The following is a 26,693-nucleotide window of genomic DNA, read 5'->3' as shown; positions in this document are numbered from 1 at the left end:
ACATAACACAGAATTCAACAGCTTGCTTAGTATCCATTTCTACACAGTTTTACATGCAGAGCACCACAACAAAAGTGATAAATACTTAAAAGTAATATTAATACATAAAATTTGAAAAAAAAAAATTTAAGTGTTTAAAAATTTGGGTTAGATTATTAGCTGCAGATCTTAGAGTTATGAAACGTTGATAATTTTTTCACAGGAGTAATGTTGAATAAAAAGAATCTTCTTGAGTTTTCAACCCACTTTATATTCATATATACATAAATATTGTGATATGGGGCTGGCTGTTCATCCCGGCCAATACCCCCAGGCCGCCAAGTGGAGCCCTTTCTGTAGCATGGAGGTGCCCCGAATGCCAGCAGGGAATTCTGGACAATGCAGTTTTTATCCCCAACCCTGCTGGATGCCGTGGGGGCCGCTAGGGGATGCTGCAGGGAGGAACAAGGATTATTTGCCCTACGCCCCGGAAGTAAATTCAAGTCACATGGACAGGAGGAATGACGTGCTTCCGGGGTGAAGAAAGGATTTTTGTCTGACCCTGAAGTGTTCCAGGTCATGTGGACAGAGAGGGTGAAACACTCCCAGGTCAAGGACTATAAAAAGGACTGTGAAAGGCCAGAGCGTAGAGCTAAGCTGGGTGGAAGGGTGGCAACGTGTCTGGGAGTGGAGGATTGTATTGATTGTTTATTCTATTATTGATTTATTATATAAGTATTGTGGAGTGTAGGTGCTTTGTGCACTTTAATATTGTCCAAATAAATAATAATTGGACTTTTACCTGGTGTCTAAAGAGTGGTCAGAGGGTTCAAGAGGACCGAAAACTGTCACAATATATATACTGTATATACACACATTTTATATATATATATATATATATATGTATGTATATATATATATATATATATATATATATATATATATATATATATATATATATGTATATATATATATATATATATATGTATATATATATATATATATATGTATATATATATATATATATATGTATATATATATATATATATGTATGTATATATATATATATATATATGTATATATATATATATATATATGTATATATATATATATATATATGTATATATATATATATATATATATATATATATATGTATATATATATATATATATATGTATATATATATATGTATTGTATATATATATAATATATATATATATGTATATGTATATTTATATATGTATTTATATATATATTTATATGTATATGTATATATATATATATATATATATGTATATATATATATTATATATTTGTATATATATATTATATATATATATATATGTATATATATTATATGTATATTATGTATATATGTATATATTATATGTATTATATATGTATATGTATTATATATATATTATATATTATATGTATATATATATGTATTATATATTGTATATTATATATATAAATATATATATATGTATATATATGTATATATATATATATATATATATATATGTATATTATGTATGTATATATATGTATATATATATAGTATATATATATATATATATATATATATATATATATATTTATATATATATATATATATATATATATATATATATATATATAGTATATATATATATATATATATATATATATATATATATGTATATATATATATATATATATATATATATATATATATATATATATATATATATATATATATATATATATATATATATATATATATATATATATATATATATATATATATATATATATATATGTATATATATATTGTATATATATATGTATATATATGTATAATGTATGTATGTATATATATATATATATATATATATATATATATATATATATATATATACATACACATACAGTAATCCCTCGCTATATCGCGCTTCGCCTTTCGCGGCTTCACTCCATCGCGGATTTTATATGTAAGCATATTTAAATATTTATCGCGGATTTTTCGCTGCTTCGCGGGTTTCTGCGGACAATGGGTCTTTTAATTTCTGGTACATGCTTCCTCATTTGGTTTGCCCAGTTGATTTCATACAAGGGACGCTATTGGCAGATGGCTGAGAAGCTACCCAGCTTACTTTTCTCTGTCTCTCTTGCACTGACTTTCTCTGATCCTGACGTAGGGGGTGTGAGCAGGGGGCTGTTCGCACACCTAGACGATACGGACGCTCGTCTAAAAATGCTGAAAGATTATCTTCACGTTGCTATCTTTTGTGCAGCTGCTTCCTGAAACGACATGCTGCCCGGTGCTTCGCATACTTAAAAGCTCGAAGGGCACGTATTGATTTTTGATTGAAAAACAAACTCTGTCTCTCTCTCTTTGTCTGCTCCTGACGGAGGGGGTGTGAGCTGCCGCCTTCAACAGCTTTGTGCCGCGGTGCTTCGCATACTTAAAAGCAGCCCTATTGATTTGTTTGCTTTCCTCTGTCTTACTGACAGAGTCTGCTCCTGACACGCACTCCTTTGAAGAGGAAGATATGTTTGCATTCTTTTAATTGTGAGACGGAACTGTCATCTCTGTCTTGCCATGGAGCACAGTTTAAACTTTTGAAAAAGAGACAAATGTTTGTTTGCAGTGTTTGAATAACGTTCCTGCTCTCTACAACCTCCTGTGTTTCTGCGCAAATCTGTGACCCAAGCATGACAATATAAAAATAACTATATAAACATATGGTTTCTACTTCGCGGATTTTCTTATTTCGCGGGTGGCTCTGGAACGCAACCCCCGCGATGGAGGAGGGATTACTGTATATATATATATATATATATATATATATATATATATATATATATATATATATACATACATATACATACATATATAAACAGTATTTACATTTATTTATATGGCCGAGATACAATTGGTTACATTTCTTTTGTTTTTCCATTTGGAGCACAGACGGATGAAGCGACTTGCTTAAGATCACACAGTGTCAGAACTGCGATTTGAACCCACAACCTCATGGTTTAAAGTCCAAAGCCTTAACCATTGTGCCACACTGCCTGCAATCCACTTTTTTCTTCTAAAATAGTCCTTAAAGTTCCACACAACTTGGTCGCTTATTCCATGTATTGATGAATCTCTATGTAAAGAAAAACATCCTAATGTTTGTGTGAAATTTACCTTCAACATGTTTCCAACTATGTCCCCATGTTCTTGATGAACTCATTTTAAAATAACAGTCTCGATCCACTATACTAATTCCCTTCATAATTTTAAACACTTCAATCATGTCACCTCTTAATCTTCTTTTGTCTAAACTGTATAGGGTCAGCTGTTTTAATCTTTCTTCATAACTCATTATCTGTAGCCCTGGAATCAGCCTAGTTGCTCTTCTCTGGACCTTTTCTAGCGCTGCTATGTCGTTTTTGTAGCCCGGAGACTAAAACTGCCCACAGTACTCCAGATGAGGCCTCACCAGTGCATTATAAAGATGGGCTATATATAGCTATATGTATACATTGTGTGTTCCCAATATATATATATATATATATATTTTCTGTAATGCCTTAATATAACACTTAATGAAAAAAATAAAAATTGGGAGTACCTCAAGTTTTAATCTCACATCTTCCTTTTCTTTGCAGATATCATCCAAACTTGCTATTGCAGTTTCAACATGACTACAATATTTCCCATAAATAAGCAATCTAAAGGCAATAAAATATAAAACAAATAAGTGGCATAATAAAAGAGCTTGGTCCTAATCAAACGTATTAGAAATATAGTCAAGAATATAAACTATTTTAACATATGAGAAAATATTACGGTACTAATTTTGGTAAATAGCCAATTTTAGCAATAATACATAGATGAGCTTAATAAAACATTTATCCAGTGAACCATTTTCTGAGCTTCCATCTTATAAATTCAGAGTTGCTGAAGCTGCATCCTTTCCCAACAGCACTGGATGCAAGGCAGAAATCAACCCTGGGAAGGCTGCTAGCTGATCAGAGGTTAATTAAACATTTATATTATATAAAAATATAAACATGAACTAAATCTAAAAAATAAACCAACACTGGGAGACAAAGGAAGAATTTAAAATGTCTTGTACAACATATGTTCTTTAATAATTTCATATAATTCAATTTTTAGCTCTAAAACTAAGTTTTTTTTTAAAGATAATCATAATAAGTATATAATACCTTTCTTTGTAGTTTATAAAAATCTGGTATAAGTTTTGGGAATTCTTGATTGAAATGGAGTCATGAACTTCTTGTACAAAAGATTTGTGGACTTTCACAAGATCCTGAAATAGCAAATGGGTTATGATAAAGAAATACATGAAAGCATAGGTTTAAATTTCAGTAATAAAGCCAACCATTTTATAAAGGGTAACATTTAATCTAAAGAGTAGTTAACCAGTACTCATTGCTTGGAAAATATTCATCATAAATATTTTGAAATTGTTTCTGGAAGTGTAAAGATATTCAAAACAAGTAAGTTTAGCAAAGTCGGTGCTGTCCACTCTCGTGGTGAGAAAAGAGACTGATTATAGAATGAATGTCTCCTTTGTTCATATTCATCACCACAAATTCACTTTATGATTAACAGCTCATTCCTACTGATATGCTGCTACATTTTTACATTTAGGGCTATAAACTTTTGCTATTTCCTTATCACTTGCAAAGTCGAATCGACTAATGGTTTAGCACTGGTCATCTAACATGCTGCCGTGTTCGGTTGGTGACAAGTGTGTGACAGGTAAGTCCCAAGGCATGCTGACTTTTTAACATCCATTTTTTTAAATTAGTCATCAGATGTCAAAAGCTTCAAAACAGTTTTCTTAAAAGACAGTATATCAAGCCTTAGAAATGAGTAGAAGGTGCATCTGAGAATCACAGGCAGAAAAAGAATCACTTCTAGCAACTACCACAGGAATTAAAACAGAGCTGCCCGAAGCACGCAATGGATATCAAGAGTCCCCACACTCCTAATGAAATTTCAAGTTCTGTTATGGTAAAATTAAACAAAAGCTGCCACGGCAGCTCCTTGGAATATCACACAGGACTGTCTGATTTTATTTAGGGTCCAAATAGAATTATTTCAATTAAGATGTGTCAAATTTCAAATGAAAGTGATAGTATTTTAAATAGAAGAACAAGGAAACCAGACACAGTCAAAACAAAATGCACAAGATTTGAAAACTGGAAGAACAAGCTGCTCTTTTGTCTTCAAGCTCAAAACAGAAAACAAAAGTCAAAGCCAAGTATTTAAAAAAATAAAGCAAAGAAAATGTTTCTAGATTTTTATCTGCAAACTCGGATACCAATATTACTGTGCTGACAACCTTTTAACCAGTTCACAAATGACCCCGATGATGTCACTTCTCTGGCAACTAGGACTAACAGCATGACAACTAGATTCAAAAAATCGCAACGTCAATGATAAAAAAGAAAATGGATTTGATTTGTCTTCAGTTTTTTTTGTTATAAATTGATCTATTTGTATGAAATGATTACAATAAAATAAATAAAAGAAAAAAAAAGAAAATGGCAGTCCAAAAGGCTGCACTTATTTTCAACAATATAAAACAAAGTCAATGAGTCAGTTTTTTCCTAAACTGCTTTGCCCTGAACAGTTTAAGGGGTGGTAGAGCCTATCCCAGCTACCATCAGTTGCAAGGCTGGAACATACCCTGTACAGGGTGAGACTTTGTGCTATCGGTTTTTTTTCAGGGCAAGTGGCTGTATGAAAGTCATTCTTTAAAGGACAAAATAGGGCCTTGAAATATTGGCTGTGAGCTACTGCAGACTGGACAAAGTCTCCTCTTCACAGTAGAAACTGAGACTTGCTTTTTTAGACCACTCAATCTGTGCTTGAATCTGTGCTGTTGTGCTTATTTGGCGCCTATCATGAAATCTGGTTGACCCTCAGAAACTTCTGATTGGGTTGAGACTTTGGGTCTGCCAAATCTTTTCCTATCAGTTTCTTTCAATTTTCAGTTGCCTATGGATTACATAGGACACAACTGTACTCACTGACATTTAGATTTATTTTTTTTTTTGCAGTTTCTCTAAATGAAGGCCGTACATTGCAAAGGGCAATAATCCTCTGTCTCATTTCATATATTATTTGTTGTTTTCTTTCCATTATCACTGGAATATTGTTCAAGTAGTACTTCAGAGGATATAGTAACACAGTCTGTTCCAACTCTACTTTAAAACAGAGGGTTTGTAAGTAATTTTCTTCTTCCCTTACAGTTCTGAGAAGCCGCCCGGCAAGGGCACTCAACTCCGCCCCTTCCAGAAGTACCGCTATAAAAGAAGCGCCTGTAAAGAGAAAGGTGACTTTTTCCGGGAGACCGGAACAAGCCGTACGGCGGAGCATGTGACTCTCGAAAAGATTATTCCTAGCGCATTCGCACTATTTTCATTGCTTTTGTTTATTTTGTTTGTTTCATCTCGCGACGATTAAAAGGGACGACCTGGTTGGTGTCAAAATAGTCCGACTATTTCCAGTCTGTCCTTCCACTGCCCGACGACAACAGTTTCTCATTAAAGTGATCCGTTGTTTTAGTATTCACAGTTACACAATCTTAAATAACAGTGAAAAGGAGTGTGACATTATTTGTGAACCAAAGCAAAAAAATTTAATGAGGATGTGTAGAGTTTTAAGGTTAACACTTGAATATTACATAAAACTGAAAACACTCTGCATGGGCTGAAAAACTAACATCTATGATTTAGACAACAGTACATTCAAATGAAAATAAACACATTTCTCTCATTGTAAAATATTAGATAGATAGCTTACCGAAATGTTAATAAATACTCTGTCAATCTCTTGTGATGTCAAAAATTTTCTAAGTGGTGTCATAAAGTACTGTGAAAAGAGAAGAGTTCAGGAAGTAAAAAATCTAACTTTGACTTATTTTAAAAGTTCATTCAGAGCATGTGTATTACTTCCAAAAAAAGACTTTCTACAATGCAACATTACAGGGTCCAAAATAAGCCCTTAACACCAACCACTGAGATGAGTTGACCTTTGAAACATTTCAATAAATAAACATGACAAAATTAACTGATATAAGTAAGCCCCTCTACAACATCATCTTTGTAAAATATGCCCAGAGAAATGAGAGAAAGCCTTGGAAATAATTAGGAGGTGATGGCACCTAGTACTTAGAAACCATGGGTATATGAGAAAATGGCAAATACTTAAGCATAATCCTTAATATTAATTCCTTACTCTCTCTATTGACTCCAGTGTCTCTGTGTATTTTTCTTCAGTCTGTTTGATTTCAAGTAAGCAGCAGCTCCGAACATCGGTTTCCACTTGTTTCTGCTTCAATAGAAATAAAAGTATAACAACTGTTGAATATTTTTTATATATATATATATATATATATATATATATATATATATATATATATATATATATATATATATATTTATATTTATACAGTCATATGAAAAAGTTTGGGAACCCTTCTTAATTCTTTGGACTTTTGTTTATTATTGGCTGAGCTTTCAAAGTAGCAACTTCCTTTTAATATATGACATGCCTTATGGAAACAGTAGTATTTCAGCAGTGACATTAAGTTTATTGGATTAACAGAAAATATGAATATGCATGGGGCAGCACGGTGGCGCAGTGGTAGCGCTGCTGCCTCGCAGTTAGGAAACCTGGGTTCACTTCCCGGGTCCTCCCTGCGTGGAGTTTGCATGTTCTCCCCAGGTCTGCGTGGGTTTCCTCCCACAGTCCAAAGACATGCAGGTTAGGTGAATTGGTGATTCTAAATTGGCCCTAGTGTGTGCTTGGTGTGTGGGTGTATTTGTGTGTGTCCTGCGGTGGGTTGGCACCCTGCCCGGGATTGGTTCCTGCCTTGTGCCCTGTGTTGGATGGGATTGCCTCCATCAGACCCCCGTGACCCTGTGTTCAGATTCAGCGGGTTGGAAAATGGATGGATGGATGGATGAATATGCATCATAACAAAATTAGACAGGTGCATAAATTTGGGCACCCCAACAGAGATAGTACATCAATACTTAGTTGAGCCTCCTTTTGCAAATATAACAGCCTCTAGATGCCTCCTATAGCCTTTGATAAGTGTCTGGATTATGGATGGAGGTATTTTTGACCATTTTTCGATACAAAATCTCTCCAGCTCAGTTAAATTTGATGGCTACCGAGCATGGACACCCCTTCTTCAAATCATCCCATAGATTTTCTATGATATTCAAGTCAGGGGACTGTGACGGCCATTCCAGAACATTGCACTTCTACCTCTGCATGTAGATTTCGAACTGTGTTTTGGGTCATTGTCTTCTTGGAATATCCAACCCCTTCGTAGCTTCAACTTTGTGACTGATGCTTGAACATTATCCTGAAGAATTTGTTGATATTGGGTTGAATTCATCCCACCCTTGACTTTAACAAGGGCCCCAGTCCCTGAACTAGCCACACAGCCCCACAGCATGATGGACTCTTCACCAAATTTGACAGTAGGTAGCTGGTGTTTTTCTTGGAATGCGGTGTTGTTCTTCCGCCATGCAAAGCGCTTTCTGTTATGACCAAATAACTTCATTTTTGTCTCATCAGTCCAAAGCACTTTGTTCCAAAATTAATCTGGCTTGTCTAAATGAGCATTTGCATACAACAAGTGACTCTGTTTGTGGCGTGAGTGCAGAAAAGGCTTCTATCTCATCATCCTGCCATACAGATGTTCTTTATGCAATTTTGCGCTGAATTGTAGAACAATGTACAGATACACCATCTGCAGCAAGATGTTCTTGCAGGTCTTTGGAGGTGATCTGTGGGTTGTCTGTAACCATTCTCACAATCCTGCGCATATGCCGCTCCTGTATTTTTCTTGGCCTGCCAGACCTGCTGGGTTTAACAGCAACTGTGCCTGTGGCCTTCCATTTCCTGATTTACATTCCTTACAGTTGAAACTGACAGTTTAAACCTCTGAAATAGCTTTTTGTAGCCTTCCCCTAAACCATGATACTGAACGATCTTTGTTTTCAGATCTTTTAAGTGTTGATTTGAGGATCCCATGCTGTCACTCTTCAGAGGAGAGTCAAAGGGAAGCACAACTTGCAATTGACCACTTTAAATACCTTTTCTCGTGATTGGACACATCTGTCTATGAAGTTCAAGGTTTAACGAGCTAATCCAACCACTTTGGTGTTGCAAGTAATCAGTATTGAGCAGTGACATGCATTCAAATCAGCAAAATTACAAGGGGACCCAAATTTTTGCACAGCCAGTTTTACACATTTGATTTAATTTCATACAACTAAATACTGCTTCACTAAAAATCTTTGTTCGGAAAACACCCCAATACTCAGATGTTCCTAGGAAATGAAAGACTTACCACTGTTATCTTTTTTGTTGAAAGTAAATTATTATGCAGGCTGAGAAGGGTTCCCAAACTTTTTCATATGACTGTATATACACACTGTATTATATATATATATATATATAATGTATAACATAAAAATTATTATAAGGTTATGGAAAAGAAAATAATAAACATATTGTGCAAAACAGGCCTAACAGGTCCCACCAAGCTGATATGTTTTTAAAACGTTCATAGCTAAGAAATGTTAGTAACAAATACTGATCTTACTACTGAAATACCTGAGGGTGAATCACATGAAAACCTTAATTTTTTTCCATAATTTATTGCAGCAAAGATATCATACCATTGGTGATGTGCTGATATCCAGAAGTGTTGCTATGTCATTTGACCACCTTTAACTGGCCGGTTTTATGTCACGATGCATACAAGTTTGACAAACAGTGTGCCTGAGTTGATTAAAGAAAGTCTGTCATAGAACTTGCATTGTTTTGGAACTTCCTACTCCCTTCGTACACTAGCTGGAGTGACAGACAGGCATCACTGTGCTGAACCTTCATTCGCTGATGAATTTTGATAGGTTTCATCCCTCCACTACTCAAAAAGTGGAGAACAGAACACTGCTTCTCTTTGGTGCATGTTTCTACTGGGGCTGCCATCTTTATACTGCTACTAAGACACAATGTAGCTAATCTATACGGTGCTTCCACCTGCTGGACACTCTTAATGTCATTTCTAACAATGTTTTGATTCTGATTTTTTTGATTTGATATGCTTTATTAATCCCCAAGGGGAAACAGTCTTTTCACGCAACCTTTTGGAACACAGGGTCAGCCATTCTACAGTGTCCCTGAAGCAACAACTTACATGACAATGATACAGAGTTCACAATTTCTACTACAATTTTAATGTTTTCATATGACTCACTCTTGTATAATTATAATAAACTGAATTGAATTAAAGACACCTGCATTTAAATATTTATTTTGTATTCAGAGAAAATAAATTTTAAAAAGCTGGAACAAAAAATATAATTCTTTCATAAATGTTAAACGCAATTACTATAGTAAAGAATCATGGTCGTCACTTTTTCAGTGAACACTACACCAAAAATGAAAAATGTAACTGAATTCAAAGTGAAATCTATCACATAACAATTTAGGAAAGCTATTTTTTATTTTTATTTTTATTTTAATGAAATCGGGGTTAAAGGGCAAAAGTTAATTCGTGAAAATGAATGTAAATGAAATAAATATGCATACAGGGGGAGGCGTAGCTTCAGTCTTCATAAGGTCTTCGTACACCTCTCCACCTTCATCTTCCCCATACACACAGTCATAAAGGTCTTCCTCATCCTCAACTCCATTTTCACTGCAAAATATTAAAATGGGAGAGAGTGCTACTCTGGGATCTGGATATTTCAAATATTCTGCAGAGGTTAGGTGAAAATGGACCAGGTGAATAGCCTGTATTCATCACAATTATTCTTACATTCTTAAATGTTGCTAACTGCGTATGGTCCAAAGCACACAACATTAATGTAATGTCTAGAGGTATTCAGGAACCCATAAAAATGATCTACTCTTTTTATGTCTACTAGTCACTTCTAGATTTACCATATGTTTTAAATGTTTTTGTAACTTAAAGATTAAAGATAAAAATCTGTTGTAATAGTTACAGAGTCTAGTCAAAGTCAGTGCCAGGAGTGGTCCCTTAAATCACACATGGCACACAGCACAAAAAACCCAAGATGCTGGTCTCTGGGACTTGGAGATTGTCCAGGTTCACACATCACAGTCTGATCGATCAACACGCTTCTTTGGTTACTACATAAAACTGGAGGCACTCATTTCAAGGACAATGAAGATCTATCCCTCAACCAAAAATGGAACTTTCACCTTAGCTCTTGATACAAGAAATGTGTTTAACATCCTAAAGCGTTTATTGTGCAACACAAATGAACTCTTCCAATGTCACTTGTGCAGGAGAAATTCAATTTTCATTTAATCTCTACATAAACAAATTTTTAAATGTACAGTATATCATACTTGGTCAAACTGTATACAATAAGCAGTTAGAAAAGTAAGAAGTCTTAAGTAAAGTAGCTTTTAATTTCAAGCAAAAGTACCACAGGCAGCTTTCAGTACTGTATATGGTTAGGTGGTGGTTCCTGTTATGCATCAACATTCAAAGATTATGTGCTTTCATTATTGCTCAAAGGATACTAGCAGTAATTCACCATAATAAAGATGCTAACATGCAGATAACTCAACAAGTAAAATATAAAATGAGCTTCTGTACTAGAACAGGGATCAGTGTAGACATTTTAATTAGTACAGCAGTATGACATACCCAATGCCTTTAACTTTCAGCCTCAAGAGCGCTAAGACACCTTGCTCTTTTACCCTCAATATTCAAGTTGTCCCATTTTTCAGGGAGAGGCACACAGCATAGAAATGGAACTAGCCGCAGTAGATGCTATCCACAACATATCTTCACCCTTGCCAAGAACAATTTCAGTAATTTCTAGTTCATCCTCCCAGAGGTATTCAGTGGTATGCCAAAACCTCTCTGATGCTGACATGTCATGTCATTCTACATGGCCTCCTACCACAGGCTTTTGATTCTTTAACTTCTGCAGCTTCCACCTGCTTGGCCTGCTAGTACTGCTTGGCAAAGTCAATTATTACAAGGAAATCATTATCCTGAAAATTGCCCACACTGTTGGTGTCCACCGCAGGTCCTCAGTTTGCCACCATGAAAGGCACCAACCAACATTTGGGCACAGATGCTTTCAGTAGCTTTTACTACTGAGGTCTTTGATAATGTCAATAACCCTGCCTTAATGTGAGATTGAAGTTTATCCCAAGATAAGAGCCAAACTCATCCTGAACAGATTCATCTGTCAGGCACCACCAAGACACCTTTTCGGTTTTCTGGTGCTCTCTAGCTGATAGTTTGACTGTTTCAGTTACCTGGGCAGTAAAGTGATGATCAGATGACAGCTTAGTACTTCCCTGTGAAATTAAATGACTCTAATATTGACCACTGACCTTTGGTACAGGATATTAACAGTATGTGGGTAGTCAAAATGGTTGAGAAACTGATAAAATATTCTGATTTATATTATTGGTATAATGTAAATAAATGTGAAAATGGTATACACTTTGTTACGCTTGCCCAATTAGGAGGCATCCTGGACAGGTAAACAATACAACTGCCGGGACAAGAGAGGGCGGGCGCTCTTTCTGATGCTGCTTCTTTTCTTTCCACAGTTCAGAGAGACTTCGATTGGATATTGAGTGACCTCACTTCCAGCCCCCCATGAATAAATCCCACCCCTTCCAGGAACCAGCGATATAAAGTAATTCTTGGAACACTCTGGGGCTCTTCTTTTTTTCCTTTATTAGCACCCATAAGTGCTCTTTATTTGGAATGTTCTGCTTTTCCCAACTGGCATTAAATGGGGGCCCATTGGTTCCCCCAACATTGCTTGTGGCTCATGAGGCTAATCTTGTGAATTTAATGGAAATCTTTTTTTGTAATACCAGGTAATGTCAGTGTGCTGCATATTTGTAAACATAATGTATTATATAGCCTAAAAATTGGAGAATATGGGACATTTAAACGCTTAACTAAATGAAAGTTTAGTATAAGTTGCATGAGATCAGAAGAATAAATAAAGATGAGCTGGAAAATGAATGAAGGACATACTCAATTAATTCATCCAGGCCTTTGTAAACATCTTCATCTTCTACAATTTCTTCAGAGGGAAATGGCCTAAAAGAAGGAAACAGATAAAAACGCTGTACTTTATACAAAACCAGACAGCATTGTTATGACTGGCATCTTCACACATAATGTTAATTGAAAAGACATTCATATTTTATATGTTCTTTCCGAACTATAAGTACAGTGAATCTTGCAAATGTACTGCAAGTGAGAGATGAAAATTGCCTACACTTGTGCCAAGAATTCTTTTTCTAAAATAACAATAAAAATGACTCAGACTGTAGCTTACTGCATGAAAATGTACTTCCTGGCCTGTGAATGATTCTGTCAAGCTGCATTCACCTTACAAACACAACAAAGACAGTTATGGAGTGGCATTATTTCCGGAAACACTGCGTCCATTTCTATGTTTCTACGTCCTGCTGAGTAAAGTAGTACAGCTTGACCTCATTTTACAAAGATTTAAGATAAAATAGCACTAAAAAGATGAAAGAGATGGCTATAGACAGGTTAATGATCATAGTAAAAGCTCACATGGATTTAGACAGAAAAGAAACACATTTTAGTTTTACTGCAATGTTAAATAGTTAGTTTTTTTTTCCGTAGCACTTGTTCTGACATTTGTACATTCTAAGTTAGGATGAACCGCTATTCATCATGCACTACATTCTTGACCTGCTCTGGCCATGTTCAGAGTCATTTTTGGTTAACGAGGGCATTTTCTTTGGTTGGTCTTTTCAAACAATTAAAAAGTATACAATTTTTTAAATTCTAATTAAAAATTATGATTGAAAATAATACATTTCAAATTAAATTATGAAAATTCAATCAAAGAATATAACAGATATAAGAACCAAAAGCTAGAATAATACAACATAGAAGTGTTATATTTGAAAAGAATGAGGTAGTGATGTGGAGAGACTAAACATTTGACATTTAACCACAAGGCTAGTGGTTCAGTTCCCACCTCGGCCAGCCTCACTGCATGACACTAAGCGAGTCACTTACCTGAATGTCCTTTGATTAGAGGGGTTGGGGAGTCTACAAACAACTGCAGTTTATACAACGTTATATATAAAACATTCAAGTAGTATTAATAAAAAATAGACCAATAACAAAAAATACTGTTTTTGATATGATATGAATATTTTCTGATTTAATAGGCTTCAAAAGTAAAAACTGTTGAATCAATTTATTTCATTTACAAACATAAGTTACAAATTACTATGTGCAACGTATACTCTGCCTACAGGAATACTGTAAAAGGTATCTTTCCAAAACAAATTTCTCTCTCTCTATATATATATATAGCTTTATTTACATTATTGCATTTATTTGTTAGCAGTTGCTTTTATCCAAAGCAACTTATAAAAGAGGTCAACATAATCGAATAAGCATGAGTCTGGGGGACTGAAACAGAACAAGTGTTATAGGCCAAGGGTACAAAAATGAATATCACAAGTGAAGACCTCAAAACAAAATACAAGTGAGTTACAATTCCTAGGATACAAAAACTTTACCAACGAAGAGAGCCTTCAAACGCTTCTTAAACACATTATTCCATCAGCCAGGGGCTACACAGGGTTTTCTGGGCTGGGTCTGGGCTGAGCGTTGATGCCACGCAGAAGTTGTATCACATGTTCAAAGCACCTCAGAAATCACAAGAGGACAAGAGATTTGGAGACCTAATATTTTAAGTGACCACCTCAGCATTATACTGGGAGTCAGTGATGGACATGGTCGCTAGCCTAAACTTCATTTTTATATGTATACATTTCTGAGTAAGAAAAAACCACATCACACTCTTTCTAAGATCTATTTGTGAACAATATTAAGGATTCATAAGTTTAACAGCATTATTTTAGGTTTTGCCTTATGTAGCATGAATTAAATTTCTAAAAAAAAACACTAGTCAGACCATCACCATTTGGAGCAGCAAAACCACGACAATTCTACTGGCTTTCAGGCTTATCTACTTACAGAATATCTCCTTCTTAACTATTTATCTTGGCACAACATTCACTATAGTGAATTAATGTATTTGTAAATATTCTGGATTGTCTGTAAAAGAGAGTCCAGGTCCATGGGCCTTGTATATTTTATCAGTTTTATCAATGAACACCCAGTCATAATAGTAAATACTGTACACTGTACATCATCTTACTTATAATATTGTACATAATTTATATACTGTATAACTGACATTCTATTTATGCTCTTCTTTTATGTGTTTGTGTCATTCTGATGGTATTGCATTACTGTCAGTATTCTGTGGGGACATGCAGGTATGACTGCCACTGAACTATGTACACATGACAATAAACTTGAAACAATGAGGACTTTGGGGCAGGACGGTGATTAGTCACTTGGCTCCAGGGGAATGGGTTGAAATCCCAGCCTAGTCACAGTCTATGTAGAGTGTGGACGTTTGAGTTTGTCCTGCAGTAGTCTAGCTCTTTATCCAGATTTGGTTCCTGTCTCGCTCCTAATGCTGCTAGATTAACACTGACATGCATTAGTATCATGGCCCTTGTTAGGTCACCACTGTCTCTACCCTCTTCTCTCTTTCAGACTTTCACACATCTCCCTACAGAATTTCTTTTTTGTGACTAACATAATCTAGGAAAGTATGCATTGCCACTATAAAATATTTGAAAAAAGAAAAAAAATCCTCAGTATCTGTTTCAAGTTTATTGGCACAGACACAGCCAAAGCAAAAAGAAAAATATGATTTCCCTTTTATTCAAAACATGTTTATAGTTATAAAAGAATTATTAAAATATTGCTTTGTTCTTACCTTACTCCTGCATGCTGGGCAATGACTGTTTGAGACAGGCGGGACAGGGTCTCAATGACCTGAAATACAAGGAAAAACTTGAAATCAATTTTCATTTATTTATATATCTCGCTGCTAAGAGATTCATATAAAATAATAAGTGAAGCATTTACACTACTTTTTCCTTACTTTACAGCTTAAATGGTTTTGAGAAACCTTTCCCTACAACTCTAGTACTGATATTGCTATGGCTTTGCCAAGACAGTTTCACAGCAATATGAAACTTCTTTGGGAACAAGTCCAGTACTTCTTAAATCAAACTGAACCTAAATATCTATTCGATGAATCCCAGTTGATTGAATTATATGGAATATAAGGTATACCTAGAAAAAGTATACACTGAACTTCTCTCAACAATCAGGAAAAGACCAAATGGTACATGAATATATTAAATGGCGACAGCTAATCTAATATAGCATATTAAATTCAACTATGGCCTGCTTTCTTCTTGTTAAGATCAGTAGATTTCTTTGTACATTATTTGTCATTGTTTACATGACCAATAAGTTTTGTACGCTTTGTCAACTTTGCACAAACCACCTGCACGACCAGTAAATTTTTGTACATTTTGTCTCTGTTTGTAACTATTAAGTTACTTTTGCACATAATTGCCTTTGTTTCAATCCCGGAAGTTTCTGTGGGTTAGGTTATGAGTACAGGGTGCCCTAACACCACATGCTAAGTGATTACATAAGCAACTCTTAGGGTGACAGGAGAGGACAGAGAGCAGTTTCGACCAGTAAAAGAGAGCAAAGGGAGTGAGAAGGAGAGGCAGGGTGACCAGTGATTGGCTTGGGGACAGTCACAAAGCAAGGAGTAACTCAGGACAAGGCACCAGTCCATCACTGGATCCATCTGTGCATACACTCACACTCAGCCAGTTCAGAATCACAAATTATCTAACATGCCAATTCCACTGTTTCTAAAACAGGTCAGTGTACAAACTAACTATAAAAAGCAAGCTATGTTCAGCTTCTCCAGAGCTTCCTGAATCAAACTGAACACAGTGACTTATTGTACCCGAGTTGAGAAAATTATAGGCAATATATTTGAAATCTAAAAAAAACTGTAAAAAAGTGCACCTAAGTTATTCCACATCAATAGTTTTCTTCTTTCACTGTACTTAATGAAACACGTAATTTTCAAAACATACAGTACATTAAATGGCTGGCTCAGATTTAACATGGTAAAGAAAATGTAGGCATCAACTAGAGCCAATTCTTATTTTTCAACATATCTGATAAAGATCATATTTACAGTGCCTATGAAAAGTATTCACTCCCATGGAAGTTTTCACTGTTTTTATTTTATTATACAACGTTGAGTCCCAGTGGATTTTATCTGGCTTTTTTGATACTGATCAACAGAAAAAAAACTCTTTAATGAAAAATATATCTCTACAAATTGATCTAAAAATTAACTGCTAATATAAAACATAAAATAATTTTATTATATAAGTGTTCACTTTTGGCATCCTTAACAGCCTTGAGTCTGTGTGCACAGGGCTCTCTAGATCTGCTTTGCACATCTAGGCTCGTATTTATCACGGGTCTCAAAGTAAGAAACCGGACTTATCTCACTCAATATTCTCAAAGTAATGCAGCTTAGGAAGAGGAGTAAAAGCATTTGGGCAAGTTTTCTTATTGAGGAAACTACTCTTAATTTCAACAGGGTTTAGGAGAGCTTGTGAGGTGTCCTAACGTGCTACCAGCTTCCTGTAGATTACCAAGTATCTGAACAAGTATCAATGGCTGTGGATGAGTAAAGAAAAGTGCTCTGTGATAGAATGGTGCTTCTGTGATAGAATGGTGTTATTTCCCACCTCTTGCCCAATGCTGTTAGAGAAGGCTCCAGCTCCTCAGCAATTATGAACTTAAAGGAGTTTAGTAATTGAAAGTGTACTGCCACTGGATCTGAAAATGGCATCTTGAGGATTATGGAGAGTGACGTAGGAGTTGAAGGATGGTCAAGAAAAGAGAACAATCCATATTACTAACTGAGAATAAAGCGGATATGGACGCAGGTACACGGCGATGGGACCATGAGACATACTGCGCAGGCGCCTACAGCACGCGTCCCATAAACCGCAAGCGAAGTCTTATCCACCGCGAACGAAGGAGTCACGGCCCAAAAACGAAAGAGCTCAACTAACGTGAATGAGAAATGAAGCAACAACGCACCCATAGCTAACGACTAATGACACAGCCACACAAAAAAGAGGATTCTGCACTGCACCCCACAGTCAAACGGAAGAGGCTACGAAGGCCCCACAGGTCCACAAAGATAGTACGGAAGGCGCGGGAAAGTACAAAAGGCACAGGCGCCGAAAACGAGCTTCTGAACTAAACGTCCACACTACACAGCATGGTCCACGCGCTTCTAACACACCGCAAGTATAAACACGAGATAGTACAGAAACCACACAGATCCGGACTCCACAATATATGTGAATCACATTACAGTAATACAATATTAAGCACATTACAGTATGGTCCACATGCGTCTAAAACACCACAAGCAAAAACCCGAGAATGGTACAAAAGCCCCAAATATCCGGATTCCACAACATATGTGAATCACATTACAGTAATACAATATTAACAGTACAACCACAGAAAACACAGGCTCGACACCAGATGGGTAATAAGAATAAACGAACGCTCCGTATTAAACATACGGCATCCTCACACGTCCAAACTACACAGCATATGTGAATCACATTACAGTGATGCATTACTAACAGTACAACGACAGAAAACGCTCCGTATTAACAGTAAGTGCAAATATCCATATTACTAACGGTAAACAACGTATAACTAATGGAGACCTGGTCACGGCTCCAAAACGATACAGCTCGACTAACGGAGCTACCTGGATAAAATCAATGAACGCAAGCGTCTACAATGCACGTCTCAAATGCCGCAAGCAAAGCAGGCACAGCTCCAAAAAGAAAGAGCTTGACTGACAGAGATACAAAAAGAGAGTACAGAACCCTACACGTCCACATTACACAGCATAGTCAAACCCGACATAGTACAGAAGGTGCAGGTGCCTACAACACGCTTCTAAAGCACCGCAAGCAATAACCCGAGATAGTACAAAAGCCCCAAAGATCCGAACTCCACAGCATATGTGAATCACATTACAGTAATACAATACTATATGTACTCACGGAAAACACAAACAGAAAAGGCTTCGGCGTATAGATCTGCACAAACTCAAAGACATTCTATACTTGCATAACATAAAACTTACACTGCTATTCTCATTTACATATATTACATAGACCTACAGATATCGTGACAGTGGACATGATACATATGTAACAATTACCGAGACAGACAGTAATCTCTTTCAAATGTATTTCGGGTTACCCAAGACCAGGGGTTGGCGAGCGAAGCGAGCAGGGGGCAGAGCCCCCTAGTAATAAAAATGATGCCCAACAACCACTGTACCTCCCCAGCCTGCCCAACATCCAGTCAATGCAAGCATTGAACAGAGTAGGAGCAAGAACACACCCCTGACAAACCCCAAAGTCAACTGGGAAAAATGCAGAGATTCTCCCTCCCCTCTGCACAGTACTGATAGGGCCGGTATACAGGCTGGCCATGATATTCAGCAACTTTCGGGGGATCCGGCAAAGTCTCAGGATGTTCCTCAGGGCAGCTCGATCAACTGAGTCGAACATTTTATGAAAATCGAAAAAGGCTGCAAAGAAACACTGCCAATATTCACATTTGAGCTCCATGAGAACCCTCAGTGGATGGATGGATGGATGGATGGATGGATGGATGGATGGATGGATGGATGGATGGATGGATACTTTATTAATCCCCAAGGGAAAATTCACATACTCCAGCAGCAGCATGCTGATACAAAAAACAATATTAAATTAAAGAGTAATAAAAATGCAAGTAAAAACAGACAATAACTTTGAATAATGTTAAAGTTTACCCCCCCGGGTGGAATTGAAGAGTCGCATAGTTTGGGGGAGGAACGATCTCCTCAGTCTGTCACTGAAGCTGCTCCTCTGTCTGGAGATGACACTGTTTAGTGGATGCAGTGGATTCTCCATAATTGATAGGAGCCTGCTGAGCGCCTGTCGCTCCGACACAGATGTCAAACTGTCCAGCTCCATGCCTACAATAGAGCCTGCTTTCCTCACCAGTTTGTCCAGGCATGAGGCGTCCTTCTTTATGCTGCCTCCCCAGCACACCACCGCGTAGAAGAGGGCGCTCGCCACAACCATCTGATAGAACATCTGCAGCATCTTATTGCAGATGTTGAAGGACGCCAGTCTTCTAAGGAAGTATAGCCAGCTCTGTCCTCTCTTGCACAGAGAATCAGTATTGGCAGTCTAGTCCAATTTATCATCCAGCTGCACTCCCAGGTATTTATAGGTCTGCACCCTCTGCACACAGTCACCTCTGACAATCACGGGGTCCATGAGGGGCCTGGGTCTCCTAAAATCCACCACCAGCTCCTTGGTTTTGCTGGCGTTCAGGTGTAGGTGGTTTGAGTCGATGGTTGACTTCTTAGCTGTAAAACCATATCAATCTAAGAAATCAAAAGGCACTGTCAATAGGACCCTATGTGGAAGCTGTCATGACAACTTCACACATCTTTACGAAGTAACAGAAAATGGAATGCTGATGAATAACCACATTTGACAGCCTTCTTTTTTTTTAAACCAAATTTAATAGAAAATGACAAGAAGCTTCATCACCCTACTTTCAGTTACAACTGCGTTAATGTTACTAGTATCTTGTGCCCTAAATATTTTTTTTTTCTCATCACTTTTTTTCCTACGAGGGTTATGTCCTGGGTATGTTTCATTGTGTGGTGGGTGCAGCAACACGCTCTACCAGTGCATGCTCGCCAACCTGACCCTGATAGATAGATAGAAACACTGCCAATATTCACATTTGAGCTCCATGAGAACCTTCAGTGCCTAGATAGATAGATAGATAGATAGATAGATAGATAGATAGATAGATAGATAGATAGATAGATAGATAGATAGATAGATAGATAGATAGATAGATAGATAGATAGATAGATAGATAGATAGATAGAGTAATTAATTTATTCATCCATCAATTTCCTAAAACTAATAAACCTAATTCAGGCCTACAGGAAGCTGAAGCCTGTTCTGGTAGCATTGGGAACAAGGCAGGAATCAAACTTGGATAAGATGGTAGTAATGACCGATTAATCATGTTGAGATAGCTCTAAAAAGGCATTCAGCCAACAACATTGTCATAGGAGCTGGTCATTTCACTTGTACCTGTGTCACAACAGATGAAAGACACTGCTGCAGTGCATCGTAAGGAACTGTGATATTTAAGCAGAAACAATGAAGTATACTGAAGAAGGAGAAAAACAACATGTGAATTAAAATAAAACATAGGTATTTTAGACAAGCTAGGCAAAATAAGTTCCTTTTATGTGCACATGCTAATTTCAGGGCAAAAAATAATTAGATGGTAGACTAAGCCTCTGATAAAAGCTCAGTTGAAAGAAAAAGCAGCAGCCACTGCAGCCTAGCAGGAGCAGACTTGGACTCCTGGCTTAAATGATAGGGTAGTAAGACTGACAGTTCAGACACCATATATCTGATATCCCAACACTGATAAAATATACCACACCATCCATCCATTTACTGAGCCCGATTTTCAGTTATTAGTCATGTTGAATTCATTCAATCATACTGAAGACCACATATCCTTTCAGCACTGAGCAAAAGGCAAAAGGCATGAAAATGCCCTGGACAAGGCGCCAGTCAATGTTGATTTCATTTAACTTCATATAAAAGACTGTAGTTATTTATTCTTTTAAAAGTATGAAAGCAATTATGACATTGTTTCTTGAGATTGGACAAATACTGCATAAGTGTAGAAATGCTTTCATCCTCACTTGTAAGTTTGGTGGAAACAGCCATTATGCATGTTACTTAAAGTTCAATGTGACACATTATGGAATGCTTGATCCTACAATTGAAGCATTAATGACTCCCTCAATACCACATAGTTTCAGTCCTGCAGCTGCAGGTAAAATGGGTATCATTAGAATAAGCGATTGAATTGAGCAGTAGATGGCAGTATTCTCTGCAAAATAGTTTAATCCCGGGCACTGCTAAGGCACTTAATTTAATCAAATTCACTTTGGCAAACGAAGCTCTCATGAATAATGAAAACTGAAACTTTTTGAAGATACTATAAAATGAATACTCTCGTTTCAATCATTAGACCATGGACACAGTGGTTAAGAAGGCAGCTCTAGCAGCACACGTCTTCAATTACTCAGATGGAAAACTATAAGTCTGCACAGTTACGAATTAGTGAATATAACAGTGTATATTAGATCAAAAACACTGAAAGAAGAAAATAATAATAAAGAAAAATCACTGACACTATTTACAATCAAAAATTCAATGAAGTATCTATGTGCCTGTCATTATCCATCTATTGATCTCTCTAGGCATGAAAAAAATTAAAATCTAACTCACTCCATTATACTATCCAACATTTGGAAGAAAAAACTGTATCTGGATTATCAAAGTTTGTGTTTATAAAGAATTTTAACGTAACATTCTCAAATATCTAAATTCAATTCATGGTCATGGGTGGGAGGGTCACAGACTATTCTGTCAGCCCTGGGCACAGGGTGGCTAACAACCCTGAAAGGGATACAAGTCCATAGCATGATCCCCTCACATGCACAGCCAAACTCACATAGGACAAATTAACCTAACTGCACAAGTCTATTGGGACATGAGAGGAAAAAACAACCCAAAGAGAAGCCCACAGGGAGACCAAGCACACTCCACAAAGATGCTTTAGAAGAATCCAGGGTTTTAGCTTTGTTATAAAGAATTGATTACTGCACTAATTATTTCTGCAACATGACAGATTAGGTTATAATAAGAAGTGCCTATAAAAAGTACTCATCACCTTGGAAGTTTTCATTTTATTGTTATAACAACATTGAATAACAACAGATTTAATTTGGCTTTTTTGACATGGATTAACAAAAAGAGACTCTTTAATATCAAAGTATAGACAGTTCTCTGCAAAGTGGTTTAAATCAATCATAAACATGAAACACAAAATAATCGATCTCAAAAGTATTCATATGACACTCCCTTATCATCACGGGCACAGCCAATTGGTTTAAGAAGTCACAGAATCAGTTCAATGGAGATCACCTGCATGTTGTCAAGTGGGTCTCGACTGTGGTAAAAATGCACCTTATCTGGAAGGTCCAGCTTGTGGAGAGTCCGAATGGTGGCCTAAGCTACACAATAAAGACAAAAGAACACTACAAGCAACTCCACTAAAAACACAAGTCAAGAGATGGAGACAAGAAAATATCCAAGTCACTGAATGTTCCTTGGAGTCCTGTTAAAATAATCATGAAGAGTACTGGCACACCTGGAAATATGCCTGGAGCAGGCTGTCCACCAAAACTGAGATTTCATGCAAGAAGAAGTGACGGTGGCCATGCAGAGACCTATGTGAACTCTGAAGTAGTTACAAGCTTTAGTGACTAAGACAGGAGAGACTGTGTAGACAACAACTGGTGCCCAGCTAATTCATCAGTATCATCTCTTTGGGAGAATGAAAAAGAAAAAATACACATGACATCTTAGTTTACCAGAAAGTAATTGTAGGACTCTGAAGTCAGCTGGAAAAAGGTTGAATGGTCTGATAATTGACTTTTTGACCCCCAGGCTAAACACTATATTTGACACAGACCAAACACTGCACATTCTCTAAGACACACTTTTCACTTCATGAAACACAATGCTGGCAGTATCATACTGTGGGGTTGCTTCTCTGCAGCTGGCCCTGGAAGGCTTGTGAGGACAGAGTGGAAAATGAATGCAGCAAAATATTGAGAAATCCTGGAGGAAAACCTGATGCAGTCTGCAAAAAACCTCCGTCTTGGGAAAAGATTTGCTTTCGAGCATAAAGCCAAAGCTATACAGGAATGGCTTAAAAACAACAATGGAGAGGCCGAGTCAGAATCCAGATCTCAATTCATTCGAGAATTTGTGGATGGACTTGACAAAGGCTGTTCATTCCTGATCACCATGCAGCCTCACAGAGCTTGAGCAGTTCTGCAAAGGAGACTGGGGAAAAATGGCAAAGTCCAGATATGCAAAGCTGATGGAGAGAGAATTGTGCACACAGACTCAAGGCTGCCATGGCTGCCAAAGGTGCATCTACTAAATACTGACTTGAGGGGAGTGAATACTTGATTATGCAATCAATAATGTTGTGTTTTATATTTGCAATTAATTTATATCACCTTAGATAGATCGGTTTTCAAGTTGAAATTAATAAGTGTTTTTTGACTGATTTGTGTCAAAAAAGGCAAATTTAATCCAATATTAACTAACTTTATTATACAGTCTGGAAAGCTTGTGAGATATCCTAATACTTAGTGAGTTAGCAGGGTTATCAGGTCTCCCCATATGGAAGGGTGGCATGGTGTAGTGGTTAAGGCATTGCTTGTTGGTTCAGTTCCGGTCTCTGTCACTGTGTGTCTCTGAGAAAGTCATTTAACTGTCTTGTACTCCAAAAACAAAATACCGGTACATAGGCTGTATATATTTTTAACATTACCACTTGGAGGGCACCACCCTCACACAAAGCTCCTATTTATAGACTTCTCTTCAGCTTTTAACACCATCCAGCACCACCTTTCCAAGTAGACTTAAAAAGAAAATTAATTTGGTTTAGCTTGGTAGGGTAACAGACTGACCTTTTAACAGACAGGATTCAAAGAGTGGAAGTTAATGGTGGTCTGTCTGTCATGCTGTCCGAAGTGTCCCCTCTTCCATCTCTTTTGTACATCCTTTACACTAATGTTTATCACAGTAAATTTGAAGACAAGTTCATCATTAAACTTGCTGATGATTCAGTGATTGCTAGACCACTGAATGAGAATAAATCCAGTCATGGTCCCATGGTAGGTGACTTTGTTAACTGATGTGACGAGTCTTTTCTACATCTAAACATTACAAAAACTAAGGAACTTGTAATTAATTTCAGAAGAAAACTATTCACCCAAAGGAAACATTCATTAAAGACCAGGTGATTATTGACAGTTATGAATATCTGGGGACAATAACAGACTGAAAAGTGACTCTTAAGGAAAATAAAGAAGCCATCTGCAAAATGAGTCAGCAGCACCTCTACTATTTATGGAAGCTGTCTTTTTAATGTGAGTGCTTCCATTATATCACTGTTTTATAAATCTTGTATGGAGTCTGTCCTGACCTGGTTTAGAAATCTTAATGTCAGAAGCAAAACACAGAATAAATAAAATTATAAAATGGGGTAGTAAAATAAACTCTGAACAGTCAAATCTCACAGACCTGTGAGATTATGGCAGAAAGCAGAGTGTATTTTGTCAGACAGATCTCACTCACTACATTCTCAATTTCAGTTGTTCCCTCCAGGTCACGGCTTCAAGGTTTCAAAGGATAAAAAGAAAAAAAAGACTAATTCAAATATTCCTTCATACCAACTGCTATTAATGTTATAAATATAAGTTCAATTTTAATCATTTTTGTATTATAACCATCCACAGGTTTAAATCATAGGTTGAGCATTTATCATTTGCGTCAATCAACAGTCAAGTCTAAATGTTGGTTTAATTAATGTGTCCAATATGTCATTTCTAATGTTTTCACCTTGAGTATTACGCTCCCTGCTATATTTTATGTATTTGTACTAAGTTTATCTTCTTTGTTGATGTGTTTTTAATGTTATGTCATGGTCTCTCTGTAAAACCTGCTGACAAAGTAAATTTCCCTCTTAGGATGATAAATTTGAATTAAAGAAAAAAATCTTTTACCTTGAATAAATACAAGAGCCACATACACAATAATCCTAGCACAAGCAGGTGTTACAAGGTATGTAACTAGTAATTAATTTTATAAAGCTACACAGAAGGAAAACGGAAAACTAACACAGAAAAAACAACAAACCAGGAATCAAACTGGACTGAAGGTTGGTTATGTGCATTGCTGTACATACAATTTTTAGCAAAATGACGCAAATTAAAATAAAGTAAAATACAGATAACATTGAAATGAAGTAGAAAGGAAGTGGACTCCTCTGCACCTACATTTTCAATAACTACAAAATGAGACTCATTTACTGGAGGTGTAGGAGGTACACAAATAAATGACATCCAGAGACACTAGCAAAGCATACGTATTTGTGTAGGAGTAAGCTGTTAAAAATGCATGCTTTGAATATCAAAAGCCAGAGTTTTTATTTATTGCTGTACAAGAAGAAGTGTGCAGTGATTTTGCGGAAACTGTTATAAGCTTATGTCATTCTAATGGAGGCAGTCATGCCCACAGAGTCTCCATCACTGTTTCAGGATTGAAGGATGAGACTCTTAACTGACCCTCACTCCAATGTGTGCTTTATCCCTTTTGAAACTCTTTTGGTCCCATCATCTGAATGCTGGCTAAACACCTACACCTTCTCCATTGCAGGATGCCTCTTTTCACTTTTTGTTTTCTCTTTGCTTTTGTCAAAGAGATTTTTGTTAAACATATTATGTGATAAACCTTAGATTAATGATGACAAACTCCATCTATATCACTTTGGCAACATGGCAAGATGAATGCAAAAAATAAAGGCAGGTGCTTTTATTTGTCATGTTTTATTGGTCTGCACATCTGACTTATTATAAACAAACAAACATGATTATTATTAACTCTTGTTATCTGTAGCACACAGGTAGCTGTCCA

At 36.4% G+C, this 26,693-nt stretch overlaps 1 protein-coding gene across 1 annotated transcript in view; it reads right to left on the bottom strand.

Moving 5' to 3' along the window:
- Nucleotides 1–26,693, bottom strand: part of LOC114658947 (guanine nucleotide exchange factor VAV3-like) — a 367,009-nt gene that overhangs the window by 121,597 nt on the left and 218,719 nt on the right. The window contains exons 3-9 of the mRNA XM_051933104.1: nt 15,878–15,936; nt 13,063–13,128; nt 10,611–10,719; nt 7,233–7,328; nt 6,798–6,866; nt 4,187–4,290; nt 3,589–3,688 (exon numbers count right to left, since the gene is read on the bottom strand). Of these exons, the coding sequence (XP_051789064.1) occupies nt 3,589–3,688; nt 4,187–4,290; nt 6,798–6,866; nt 7,233–7,328; nt 10,611–10,719; nt 13,063–13,128; nt 15,878–15,936 (603 nt within the window). The remainder of the gene's footprint in view (nt 1–3,588; nt 3,689–4,186; nt 4,291–6,797; nt 6,867–7,232; nt 7,329–10,610; nt 10,720–13,062; nt 13,129–15,877; nt 15,937–26,693) is intronic.

This window comes from Erpetoichthys calabaricus, chromosome 10 (assembly GCF_900747795.2).
Source record: "Erpetoichthys calabaricus chromosome 10, fErpCal1.3, whole genome shotgun sequence".
Taxonomy (NCBI): Eukaryota; Metazoa; Chordata; class Cladistia; order Polypteriformes; family Polypteridae; genus Erpetoichthys; species Erpetoichthys calabaricus.
This window is presented reverse-complemented; position numbering and strand designations above follow the sequence as displayed.